The 13,666-nt window shown below is 43.8% G+C and overlaps 2 protein-coding genes across 3 annotated transcripts in view; one reads left to right on the forward strand and one right to left on the reverse strand.

Moving 5' to 3' along the window:
• The window catches only part of lbh (LBH regulator of WNT signaling pathway), a 472,239-nt gene that overhangs the window by 324,586 nt on the left and 133,987 nt on the right, over positions 1–13,666 (reverse strand). The gene's annotated exons all lie outside the window — the stretch shown is intronic.
• Positions 5,936–13,666, forward strand: part of ddhd1a (DDHD domain containing 1a) — a 39,687-nt gene continuing 31,956 nt past the window's right edge. The window contains exons 1-2 of one of the 2 annotated variants that reach the window (XM_072457318.1): positions 5,936–6,992; positions 9,844–10,081. In XM_072457318.1, coding sequence (XP_072313419.1) covers positions 6,459–6,992; positions 9,844–10,081 — 772 coding nt within the window. In that variant the 5' untranslated portion in view covers positions 5,936–6,458. The remainder of the gene's footprint in view (positions 6,993–9,843; positions 10,082–13,666) is intronic. The other variant, XM_072457319.1, reaches the window with a different exon arrangement.

Here is a 13,666-nt window from a genome sequence, read left to right on the forward strand (position 1 = left end):
ACATATTGACTTCCCCACCCATACCAAAGGCCACACTCTGGACTTAGTCTGTTCCTCTCTCCTACCCATATCTAAGCCCCACCCCCTCCCCTTCCCACTCTCTGATCATCTCTGCATCCTTTTCTCCGCCCCCCTACCCTCGCCCCACAACCCCAAAAAACGCACCATCACCTACCGCAATATCAAGTCAGTCAACCCCCTCACGCTCTCCCAGCTCATATCCTCTGCTTTCCCCCCTGACTCCCCCCCCCTCTTCCCCCGACGATTATGCTGTCATGCTCAACACCACCCTCTCCGACTCCCTTGACTCCCTAGCCCCCTGGAAAACCTCCTCCGTCTCATACATCAACCCCGCCCCCTGGTACACCCCTGAACTCCGCACCATGAAGCAGACTGGCCGCCAACTCGAACGACTCCTCAAAAGAACCCGCCTCACCGTCCACGCCGAAGCTTTCAAATTACACATCTCCTCCTGCCGTGACGCTCTCCAAGCCGCCAAATCTGCCCACCTCACCACCCTCATCAACAGCTCCCACTGGAGCCCTCGCACCCTGTTCTCCACCGTCAACAAGCTGCTCCAGCCACCAGACATCACTCCACCCTCCTCCCCTGACCTCTGCAACTCTTTCCTCCTTGCCTTCAATGACAAAATTTCCAAAATCAACAGCTCCATGACTGCCGTCTCTATTAACTCCATCACCACCCCACCCCTGCCCCCCCCCCCCTCTCCCTGACCACCCCCCCTTCCCTCCCCTCACCACCTTCTCCTCTGTTAACTCCTCTCATATCATAGACCTCATCACCGCTTCCAAAACCACCACCTGCTCTCTCGACCCCCTCCCAACGACTCTAACCAAGGCTTGCCTCCCTGCTCTCATCCCCCATCTCACCACCCTCTTCAACCAGTCTTTATCCCTCGGCCATGTTCCTTCCATCTACAAACTGGCCTCCATCACCCCCATCCTCAAAAAACCCACCCTAGACTCCGCCAACCTCTCCAACTACCGCCCCATCTCCAACCTGCCGTTCCTCTCAAAAACGCTGGAACGCATCGTCGCCGCCCAACTTCACACCCACCTCTAGTCAAACAACCTCTATGAACCCCTCCAATCTGGCTTCCGCCCACTTCACAGCACTGAAACAGCCCTGGTCAAAGTACTCAACGATCTCCTCACCTCTGCAGACTCCGGGGCCCTCAACATCCTGTTACTACTAGACCTCAGCGCAGCCTTTGACACTATAAACCATTCCATCCTCCTACAAAGGCTGCGCCAACTGGGTGTTGAGGGCTCTGCACTTGACTGGCTCACATCCTACCTCACCAACAGGCAAGAGTTCATTTCCCTCTCCGGTCACTCATCCACCCTCTCCCCAGTAACGCAGGGGTCCCCCAGGGCTCAGTCCTCGGCCCCCTCCTCTTCATCTGCTACATCTTCCCCCTTGGTCACATCCTCCGCCAACTCAACCTGGACTTTCACTGCTACGCTGACGACACCCAGATATACCTCACCACCAAATCCACCCAAAACCCTCCCCTCAGCCACATCCAAACCTGCATCTCTACAATAAAATCATGGCTCACTCTCAACTTCCTCAAACTGAACAGTGACAAAACAGAGCTCCTCCTCATTGGCACCAAATCCACTCTCAATAAAACTGGTCCCTTTTCACCTCGACCATCACCCCCTCTACCCTGGTACGCAATCTCGGTGTCATCATGGACCCCACCCTCTCCTTCACTCCCCATGTCAGTCACATCGTCAAGACCTCATACTTCCACCTCTGCCGCATCGCCAAAATCCGACACTGCCTCACCCTCCCCGCTGCTGAATCCCTCATCCATGCCTTCATCTCCTCCCGCCTCAACTACTGCAACTCCCTCCTCACTGGCATCTCCTCCCATTCCCTCCATAGACTCCAAATGGTCCAAAACTCCGCTGCCCGCCTCCTCACCCACACCCGGTCCCGTGATCACATCACTCCCGTTCTCCGCTCTCTCCATTGGCTCCCCATCAAGCAGCGCATAAACTTTAAAATACTCCTCCTCACCTTCAAAGCTCTTCACCACCTTGCCCCCCCCTACCTGTCTGACCTCCTCATCCCCCACCGCCCCACCCGAGCTCTCCGATCCTCCTCCTCTCTCACCCTGACTGCACCAACATCCCGACTCAAAACTTTTGGCGACAGAGCATTCTCCCGAACAGCACCCCGACTCTGGAACTCCCTCCCCCAACCTGTCCGCCACTCTCCCTCACTCACAACATTCAAATCCCGCCTAAAAACATACCTCTTCACCCAAGCCTATGACCTCCCCTACCCCTAGCCTCCTCTACCCCATTGCCTACTCTTCTACCCCCTGTTACATCCCCATCTTTTTCTCTCTACTTCTTCTGTCTTGTTCATTTTATCTGTATATTAATGTGTTCTGTACGTGTTGTCCCCCCCTGTCTGTAAATACCCCCCCCTTTTTATTATGTTAAGCGTCTTTGGGTCACTGAAAAGCGCTATATAAATAAAAGTTATTATTATTATTATTATTATTATTATTACTTATGTATGTCCGCAGTCACTGCTACTGCTTCTTCTCTGAAGCAGACAAGCACCCCAACAAGGCTGTTGTTCATGCCTGTCCTTGTGAGTAGCGCATAGTGTAAAGATACCACCTGAAACTTGGCGCTCGAGTCAAACACAACCCTGATTTTCCCCGGTTTCTGTGAGTGGTATATGCCAAAGAAGGGCAGATACCAGCATTCCTCTATCCCCCCCAGAGCTGGAGCTAGCTCTGCATGATCTTTGTAAAATAACCCCTGCATGAAGTCAATCTTTCTCACTTTAATGTAAAAACTGTTCTGGCAGGGCAGTGGACAACTTGGACGTCTATTTTCTAGCATGCTAGTTTGAATAAGCCCACAACAGTTGGCTTATGAGCCCCCCTTAAGCATATGTCCAACCCAAAAAACTTATGGGAGAGCAAGTCTCTGGCCAAATGGTGCATTGACCGGACCATTGGTCAAGGGGTTGGATTTTACCTGCTAGGTGTTGAAGATGTGTGTGAAGATGGGCTAGCGCAACCTCTGGTGTTGTTCTGACTTTTGTCTGGCAGAAAGTCACTCTCGAGCAGGGAAGGCAGTGAAGAGAAGAAACAACCATCGACTGACTGAATGATGAGGTTCTCAGCTATGCAACCGTTTGTCATGGAAACCCCAGTGCATGTCTTAAGTGTGTACGGCTGTTGTCCATTGGAATGAATGTAAAAAGTGTCTAAACGTGCAGACTTAGCTAATGACCTACTGCTCTGGTCACCTATGAGAGCATAAACCTTGACTTTCTTGTCTGGATGTCCCTCTGGGTAGACATAGGTCTGACACATCTTTGAGCAGGAGCCACTCCCAATTAATTCCCCACATATTTGGGTGCATGCTGAGGTAGTTTCTAAACTGTGCAGTAATGAGTTAGTTGCTGTTGCACTCAGAACCTGTGATCTCTACTCTGCAGTCTTTGGCTCGATGAGTGGAGGAATCACTGCAGATGATAAAATGGTCACATTTATATAGCGCTTTTCAGTTAAGGCACTCAAAGCGCTTTACATCAAGGAACCAGTCACCCATTCACACACACATTCACACACCAGTGTTCGCAGGCACGGGGGTGTGAGTCGGGTTAAGTGCCTTGCCCAAGGACACAACGGCAGTATTCACTTGAGGCAGCTGCGATCGGACCGCCAACCTATGGGCCAGTGGATTTGACCACTCTGCCAGAGTGGAAGTCGAACAGAAGTAAATGTGTTCTCTGAGAAAAGCCACTAGACGAGGGCTTTTCGCTAAAACCCCTACACTTCTTAAGTGCGTGTGGTTTCTGATGAATGGGACATTCATATTTGTGAACTCTTTTACTGAGTTTGGTTTGTAGGGTTTGTTTACCTCTGTTTTGTGGACTGTGACAGGAGCTCTGGACTTAGCTGCTCTTGCATAGTTGTTCTCATTCTAGCTTCATCTTGTATGAAATGGCAGAAAAATGAAGAAGGAGGGAAACTCACATTGTGTCTTTGCATGTACCTTGTCCCCTCTGGCATCCACTTGCCTTGAATATTGATTGGCAACTTTTCTACCATTGGAACGATGCCTCGTGAGGTGTCCAAATACTCTAGGCCAGGTAAAGAGCCAAGTTCGGACACCGAAGCAATTTGGATCAGTGTCCCATAATTAAAAATAAATTATTTTCTTTTTAAAATAGTCCAGATTTAGTTGTTCTTAAGTCCTTCTTTAGTTCCGCGTTAGTCCTGTTTAATTCCTGCTTTAGAGCTGTTTTAGTTCTGCTTTTGACCTGTTTTAGTTCTGTTTGTACTGTTTTAGTCCTGCTTTAATGCAGTTTTAGTCCTGTTTTAGTCCGGCTTTATTCCAGCTTTAGCCCTGCTTTAGTCCTGTTTTAATCCTGCTTTAGTGCTGTTTTAGTCCTGATTTAGTTCTGCTTTAGTCCGGTTTTTAATCCTTCTTTAGTCCTGCTTTTTTCCTGTTTTAGTTCTGCTTTAGACCTGTTTCAGTCCTGCTTAAGTGCTGTTTTAGTCCTGTTTTAGTCCTGCTTTAGACCTGTTTTAGTCCTGCTTTAGTCCAGCTTTTAATCCTGCTTTAGTCCTGTTATAGTCTTGCTTTGGTCCCGTTTTAGTCCTGATTTAGTCCTGTTTTAGTCCTAATTTAGTCTTGCTTTTAGCCTGTTTTAGTCCTGTTGTAGTCCTGTTTTAGTCCTGCTTTAGGCCTGTTTTAGTCCTGCTTTAGTCCTGCTTTAGTCCTGCATTGGTCCTGCGTTAGTTCTGCTTTAGACCTGCTTCAGTGTTGTTTTAGTGCTGTTTTAGTCCAGCTTTAGTCCAGCTTTTATTCCTGCTTTAGTCCCGTTATAGTCTTGCATTGGTCCTGCTTTAGTCCTGCTTTAGTCCTGCTTTAGACCTACTTTAGTCCTGCTTTAGTCCTGCTTTAGACCTGCTTTAGACCTACTTTAGTCCTGCTTTATAGTTGATTCATTGTTTAGTCTTGGTTTAATCCTGGTCTTGGTCCAGGTTTGCTTTGCACTGGTCAAGTCAGGTTTCTGGTAAACACTGGGTTTGCTATGCTTGGGTTTTAGTGCTTTTGTCCTGTTTTTAGTCATATAATATTTTTATGATACAGTATTTGAACTTGTATTTCAAATTGCCTCCGAAAAATCTGGCCCGATATCTGGAAAATAGAATTGGAGACCCCTGGTCTCTGGAAACAACCATCTGGAGGTGGGACTTATTTGTATGTGACACTTGAGTGAATGCAATAAAAATAGGCTTGGATATGTTATAAAAATATATAAAATGTTTTACCTTTAACTTGTTTTTGTTTCTCTGTATAAAAAATAATGTATTCATATTAAATGCTTTCCCCATAGACCATAAAAATCTGATTTACGGTCCATGGTTTTACCTCCGTGCACAGTTTCTGCAAATCCATTTTCAAATGACGGTTTAACATGAAAACCACCTGCATTGAAACCTTGTAAGATAAGTTAAAGCAATAAGCTTAACTAGTATAATTTGGTAAAATGAATGCTTCTTCTGTGGTTTACTCACATAAATGTGTCTGATCAGAAGGCAAAATGTATAATCACTAACCCTAATGTTTGTGTTTGTTAGTTGTTAAAATAACAATCCAGTCACCCATGACCCCTAACAAGAACAAGCGGTAGAAAATTAATGAATGAATAATATTAACAATACCTCACAGACACAAATATAAACGAGTCTTTGTCGCCATCTTGTGGGTGAAAGGCGCATTTAACTCTCTGCGCGTCTCGTGCGCGTCCCCCTCTGCGTGCGCGTCCCCCTCTGCGTGCGCGTCCCCCTCTGCGTGCGCGTCCCCTCTGCGTGCGCGCCCCCGACCGAATCCTTTGATCTCTGCGTCACCCTGCGTCAGCTGTCAAACGCTCAGCCTCACGCACTGTCCAGTCCACTCTCCAACTGATTTGTTTTGACTACCATCCACATACATTTCCACTCGGGACAAAAACTGTGAACTATGACGACTTGTCCGCATCTCACCCCAGCGGAATATCGTGTCATCTTTTCCACCGAGAAGAAACTGTTGTGTTTTATCTGAGTGATTTAGCTCGTTTGGACGCGGAATGGAAAGGGCGAAGAGGTTTTTTCCGGTGGTAGTGCCGCTCGCTGCTGCATAGGCTAATGCTAATGCAGCGCTAGCACCATGGATTTATTACATTAGACTAGCACCAGCACCCGGCTTTTTCTATGCGCTGAATGCTAACGGTGGCTAACGAGCTAACGCGGCTAACGCATCCATGGGCTAGCGGTGGTGGAATGTAGCGACGCCAGGATGGAAGGATGAAAACGGGACTCTATGTATTTGCGTGAAAGGGAAAAAAACAAAAGTATAGTTGTTGGGGGGAGCTAGTGATGCTAACGATGCTAACTTGCTCGAATAGTTATGAGCGCTTTCAATATTTCGAGCAGTAAATGTGGTTCCGCCGTGGACCTCAGCGGCGGCGGCACCAATAACAACAACGCGGAGGACTGGACTACTTTAGCGGGGAGCGTGTACCCGTACTGCCCCGGGATGAGTCCCATGGACGAGACGGTGCAAGCGGGCATGTCCTCGGTGCAGGCGGGACTGGACGAGCACCTGCGGGTTCTCGGGTCGAGCGAGGAGCAGCTGCTGTTGGAGTTGGGCTCCCCGCCGGGGTTCCTCCACCAGGGATCCCGGGAGTCGAGCGACAGCGAGGGGAACTGCGCCGCGTCGCCGCTGCCGCTGCTGTACGAGGGCCGGCGGAAGAGGTCCCGCTCCAACAGCTCCAGGCACCGCTTCCACGACGTGGTGACGGAGCTCGGCCCGGAGGAGGTGCGCTGGTTCTACAAGGAGGACAAGAAGACGTGGAAGCCCTTTCTGGGACACGACTCGCTGAAGATCGAGCTGGTGTATAAGAAGTACTGCGAGCTCAACCCGAGGTCTCCAGACTCTCAGGTTAGACATGGCATGAAGTACAAGACATATACATTTTGCACGTCAATCATTCATTTAGATCAGGGGTGTCCAAACTTTTTTCACCAAGGGCCGCATTTTGAAACTTAAACGGGGCAGAGGACCACAAACAACTTGACGATGTCGAATTTGTTGAATGACAAAGTGAATCATTCGAAATTTTGCATTTGACGTCATTGCAATGAATGAACTCCACACCTTTAATTAGACCTAGAACATTAATATTAGGTTGGTATAACATCAATAGGCCTGACTGTTCTCAATTTCACAGTAAAAAGTACTAGTTTTTGTTGTTTGGGCCGACATAGCAGGAAGCTGGAGGGCCAACAAAAATTGGTCTGAGGGCCGCATTTGGCCCCCGGGCCCTAGTTTGGACATGCCTGATTTAGATGGTAGTTCATCATCATGAGACAACTGGAAGGAGTGGACACTTTTTTTTTTAGAACCTACTGCCTTTGTTAACTCTTAGTGAAAGTGCGTATGACGGGTATTTAGGATTTTCAAATGTTGATTATATTTGGTGTACTTATACCTGTTGTACATATAAATGATAGTTTTAAACCAATCAAGCAGGTATTTGTGGAGAAAACTTTGAAAAGTCTGTAGAAAATGACGTCACACAAGGGACACTCATTCCAGTCAAAGTTTATGCAGATTTGACACAATAAACAACTTTTTGACTCTATACATTATTTAAACAAAATAAAGGTGCTCTGATATATTTGTATTTGTCAAAAGATAATAATAATGTTGACATAAGATGGGTTTTGGCCCAGTTTTTGCTGGGTATTTTCCTTGTGTGATGTCATCAATTGCAAACGGGAAGTGACATTCTAAATCTAAAAATGAGCTATTCTGGAATAAAAAATATATAATTTTTAGCTATATTCTAAACATATTTATATAAGCTGGATTTTATTTCAATGAGTGGTCCAATCGGTCAGAGGCACTTTAAGGCTGTACTTAAAATATTGACAATTGTGAACATAATGCTTAGTGCAATACTTTTAAACAATGTCAATAAATGATTAATTGAGTTATACACTTAGTCTATACGTCATGTTCACCTGTTTTTCTAATTAGGGATTGATTCTGTGGTAAATATATCGTAGTTTTTCATCTGAACAGAATGTGATGTCATCAATATGCGACGAAAACACAGACAATTTACACGCAACAGACACAATTTAACAGTTTACAAAATCATCCAACAAAATCGAGGTGTTATCAGATCATAAGTGTGTAATTTATATGTATTTTGGCTCTTGTTTACAGTCTGGTTGCTAGCTAACAGTTGTGGAATTACCCCTACTTATGTCATATTGGCTGCTTATGTCCAACCAGGAAGTACAGTTATAAACTTTACAAATAATATGGTCAAACTGGGGACAAATAGGCAAAATTTGTAGTCAAATCCGAAATATAATCACTACATTTGAGTGAATTGTGCAGTCGAACCTGTCATATGCACTTTCACTTCCTGCATATTGCTGCATTAGGTTTGAATCTATCTGAAAGTGAAGTGATAAAGTGACTTGTTCATAAGACAATTGTGTTATGACATCAAGTGCATTGTGAACAGGGGGTTTTAAAGAATTCAGTGCAATAAAAAGATCATTTCAGTTAAAATCTATGACCGGCTCGGGATGTAATGTCAAAAAAGTAGTTACCATGGAAATCTGCCATGTTTGTTGTTGGTGTGCTAAACCCACAAAGAGATGCATTAGGCAAAACAGTTAAAACAATGAAAGAATAAGCTGTCTGGTCACTACACTCAGTATTTAGCATCTTAAAATCTCCATAATTTTAACTGAAAATCCATGAGGTTTTTACTCTACACTACGAACGGGACATAAAATGTTAGCGTTGCGATTATTGTGAGAAAAAACATCACTATTTAACAATTCATGATTATTGGGACTGGGACCAAACAACAGTGACATCTTTCATTCCCGAGATCTGACATGTGACTGTTCCTCAAGTTTGTGAGCGGCTTTACAGAATTTAACTTTCTGAAAGACAAAATAAAGTTAAATTTGAAAAAACAGCCGGATAGAATACATTTATTTGCGTTTTGCTCTCGTTTTGAGCTGTATATTGAACAACAAATATTAAATTTTGCTTAGAAAATTGTCACAATTATTATTTTTTGTTTTTTACGATTATATTGTGGCCTGAATAATCACAATTATCGATTAAACTCATAATCTTGACATGCCAACTCGGCACCCCCGAGTAAAAGTCATGAAAAGCATTGTATTCTGTTTAACCGGCTCAAAAGTCTGTTTGATTGGGATTGTCTGACTCCTGTAGGGAAATCTCACAAACCCATTTTAGTGTTATTATTGTGGAGTCAAACAGAAAATGATGCTGATTCTTCTCACAATCAAACAGTCTAGTAAATAAGTAGCTTTTTACAATAAAACCTTCTGAATGATAACATAAACGTGACACAAACCTTCAGATAAAAATGCATTTTACTTTAAGATTGACTGTTTTGAAATATACAGATTGATTTGAAAATGACTTAATTTTGCTTTTGAAATCCTCACAATTATCATTCATTTTCTTGTTTTTTTACCGTACTTAAGCCCGAATAACCATTGATTAACTGAATAATCTAACACCATAGACTCTAGTGTCTTTGGAACTTAATTTTGGTTTCCTCCTAGTCTTGAGCAAACGTGGGCACATTTTAGAAATACTGTGAATCTACTTGATATTCTGAGAGATTTCACGTATTCTTGTTGTCAATAACCACAAAAAAGCCAAACCAAACCATCGGCTCCCACAGTAATCTCAACACAAACTCTCCCGACACCATCTTCTCCAGGTGAACTACGTCGACGCCGAGGAGTTCCCCTCGAACGGCGTGGAGAGCAGAGGGCTGAACGGGGCCAGCCCAGGCGATTCCAGACAGTTTCCCCGGGACTTCATCGACGCGCCGGCCCTGTCGCCCTCCCACGGGGACCTGGACGGCATGGTGGTGCCGCTGGAGCCTGTGTGCGTGCGAGGAGGGCTGTACGAGGTGGACATCATCGTCAGGGAATGCTACCCGGTCTACTGGAAACGTGAGTACTGCGAGAGAGAAAAGTTGGGCCCCAGGAATTTGAAGAGTGGCAATTGGCAAACAAGAAAAGTCGCAATTATTTAAAATGCATATCATAGGCTCTCATGTTGCTCTAATTATGACGTAGTTTGGTGGGAGACGACCTGTATATTTATCATAGTTTTACATCAGTCAAGTAGCATTTTATTTTATTTATTATTCTTTTTTGGATATGTAACAAGAACAAGACAGAACAGAGTATAGTGAAAAAAAATACAAGCAGACATCAACTAAACTTGAATACAGACACAATCATGGCATAATTACATTCAAACAAAAGTCCCATTTAGTCCAAAGTCTATTGAATTGGTCCATTTCCATAATGAAGTCCGAATGTCATTTCTTTTTCAATTTGTCGAATGTCTGCCACGATGTCAGTCCAGTCCTTGATCGTTGGTGTGGTCCGTGTCATCCATTTCTGTGTCATGGCCTTTTTTCCTGCCACCAGAAGTATATGCCAAAGGTATCCGCTGATCGTGTCCATGGCAGGAGTTTTGAAGCCCAAATACATGGTTCTAAAAATTAGCGGGATGGTAATGTCAAAGACTGGCAGTGCTTTATAAAGTCCAATAACTGCGAACAACTGGACAGTCCCAACACACATCCTCTCCAACAGTCTGCATTTCCCTGTGAGTAATGGGCACAACACACACTTCAACAAAGTCAGTTGTATTTTTTTTTTTTTTTTTTAAAAGGAAGTAGTAAAAAGGAGTGGAAGAAAGTTTGACTCGAGTAGTCCCGACTTCATGTTCATGTGTATTCATCATCTCAGGTAAAACTATTTTCCAACGTTCCCAAAGACCGTGTTGGTTTAATCTGTCAACGGGCATTAGTAAAATGTCCCCTCTAAAACCGGTCCTTTATTCCGGTGAATAAAGAAACCAATATGTGTGTTTAGCCAAACAATATCCAAAACTTAAGGTCTTATCCTGGTATTACCTTTAGGCAAGATTAGTAATGAGGACTTTGCTGAAATGCCCTTTGTTTAAACTCCTTTTTTCAAACAATGGCTTATGGAATTACACGTTGCACTTTAGGTCTGGGAAGCTTGTCAGTTGATATTGTTGACGGGGAACTGTACCTTTTTGAATTGAGTGTTCAGAACCTTCTATTCTCCATGGGAATTGTAGTTGTCCTGCTAATGTTGCACTAAATACTATAAAACTACGCAGAGACAAGCAGATGACTCCTCCAAACTGTATTTTTCGACACTGAAAATATGTGTACCGTAATTGAATAAACGAAGCTTGTATCATACTGTGGAACATTCCAGGGAAAGCATTATATTTCCATGCACCACAAACGTTACATAATGCACAAGAACAAACAATATAACGCGTCACAAAACACTAAAAGTACAAAGAAACATTTTGACCCCTTTTGTGTCTTTGTAACACGATATGCCAGAGACGAGGCCCCTGACAGACACATGGATGGGGGTCTTCTGCTCTTAAATAGGTTATGCCCCCCCCCTCTCCCTGCCCGTCGGTTTGAGACCTGAACATCACAGGGCCCATTGAACCGGCCTCAGCTGATCTGCGCTAACTAATTCATGGATCTTTCCGGGAAGAGCCCAGGGAACAAGTGGACAGAGTCGCCATAGTGACCTGCGTGAAAGGGTTCATGTGTAAAACGCCCTGTTTGGAGATTAAAGCTGAGCGACGCGCAGAGAAGACCCAGTTTTCAGTGTTGCCGATGGAGAGCGGCTGATGTGAGGCCGTGGCTTCTCTTATTCCACTGACACTGAAGTGAATTTGAGTGTTTGAACTTTTACCCAAGTCTTTGCCCACAACCACTATGGAGAAAATGTGAGATTGTGACCTTTTAAAGCTGACAATTTGACCGTTTGTTAGCTCCACTGGTAGCATTGCTCCGTTCATCGCGATCGCAAAAGAAATCAAAAGAAAAGAACAAAATTGAACTTTACCTGAAACATTTTAAACTTTGCCTTGAACTAGATCATAACTAGTATAGGAGTAAGAGTTTTCAAACGGAACACCTGCATTCATAAAGCTGGTACTGTTCCATACATTAGCCCAGACATGTTTACAATGGGAGGGTTAGCGTTAGCCTCCAAACATCACAAATGATAAAAGAACCACGGGATCACACACGAGTAACACCAGAGTTACGATCGAAAACATTGCCTCGTGTTAGAAGTGTTTAGCGTAGATTTTTGATGTAGCGACTAGCGTCTGAAACTAGCATAAACGCTAATTGCAATGATCGTGAAAGACACAAACATTCCTTTTTGTGGTCTACAAATGTCTTGTATTTCATGTTTCTGCCTCTTTAAAATGAACGGGATGGAACGCTTGTCTCAACCAGGCTAAACACGTGGCTTCTGGAAGGATCTAGAACAATGTTAACCTACTGTGAAGAAACGTGTCTTTTCCATAGTCGTTTTCAGCTGTAAAATATGTGCGTGCTTTTGAAGTCTGTAACCTTCACAGGGAAAGGCTTGAGTTCAGTGTTCAGTGTATGTTCTGAACGATAAGATAAAAAAACAGGTCAAACCTTCACATTATTGTAAAAAGGTCACATGGAACTTATATCGAGTCAAGAAGAGAGTTATCTGTGGAGAGCAGCCGCCAGCGCCGTTATCAGATGAGTGAATTACCTCTCGTGGACGTCGAGGGCCTGTTAAGTATTCCTGCGTCGTCCCGGCCCGTCTCCGCCTCTCCCGGCCCCTGTCACAGTCACACAGAGGCCGAGATAATGCGCCGCCTCATTTCGCACTTTTAATAATACTTTTAGGGTATCGTTCGGCACGCCGGCTTTTCTTTTCTTCACAGGAGACGGAGCTCATTTCAAATTAATTCCAAGCCTGAAATTGTGATCAAAAATGGCCTCAACGTAATGAAGAGCTGGGCTTAGGGGAATAAATAAGTTTTATTGAGTAGAGCTGGAATAATGCAATAAAAAAAGTGTTTTCATCAAGATTACACTGTTTTTGGATATTTATCACCATATTTTAACCGTTATTTGGCCAAACGTGTGTTAAAACATCTCAACGTACTAAAATAACTGTCTGATATACAAACCAACTTCAATATAATACAAAAATATGTGTCCCACTTCTGAACTTTTTACTACTCTCGAGTTGGTGCTGTCAAATAAATCAAAATCTAAAAATAAAAAGACAAATTATCATGGGTTAGACATTTTTTTTCTCAAGTAGGGAAATGTCAAAATGATTTGGTTTCTAGATAATCTGATTATTTAGGTCATAAGAACTGAAAAATGATAATCGTGACTATTTAAGAAGCAAAATTAAGTGGTTTTAATTCAAACTATAGTTTGAAAAAAACACATCTAAATATAAAGTACTTTTCTATCTGGCTGTTTTTGCCGTATTTACTTTATTTTGACATTCAGAAAGTTAACATTTTATAGAGCTGGTCACAAACATGAGAAATGAAAACGTGTTAGATGAGAGTTCACACATATTTCACACAGATTTCTCAGTAATAATGGTGAATAATCGTTGACTCATGATGACATGTGACATCCCTTCTGCTGAGTCTACGGTTATCTTAAAGAAGCT

This window comes from Eucyclogobius newberryi, unplaced genomic scaffold, assembly GCF_026437365.1.
Source record: "Eucyclogobius newberryi isolate DKJ021-1_F unplaced genomic scaffold, fEucNew1.0.hap1 SCAF_21, whole genome shotgun sequence".
Taxonomy (NCBI): domain Eukaryota; kingdom Metazoa; phylum Chordata; class Actinopteri; order Gobiiformes; family Gobiidae; genus Eucyclogobius; species Eucyclogobius newberryi.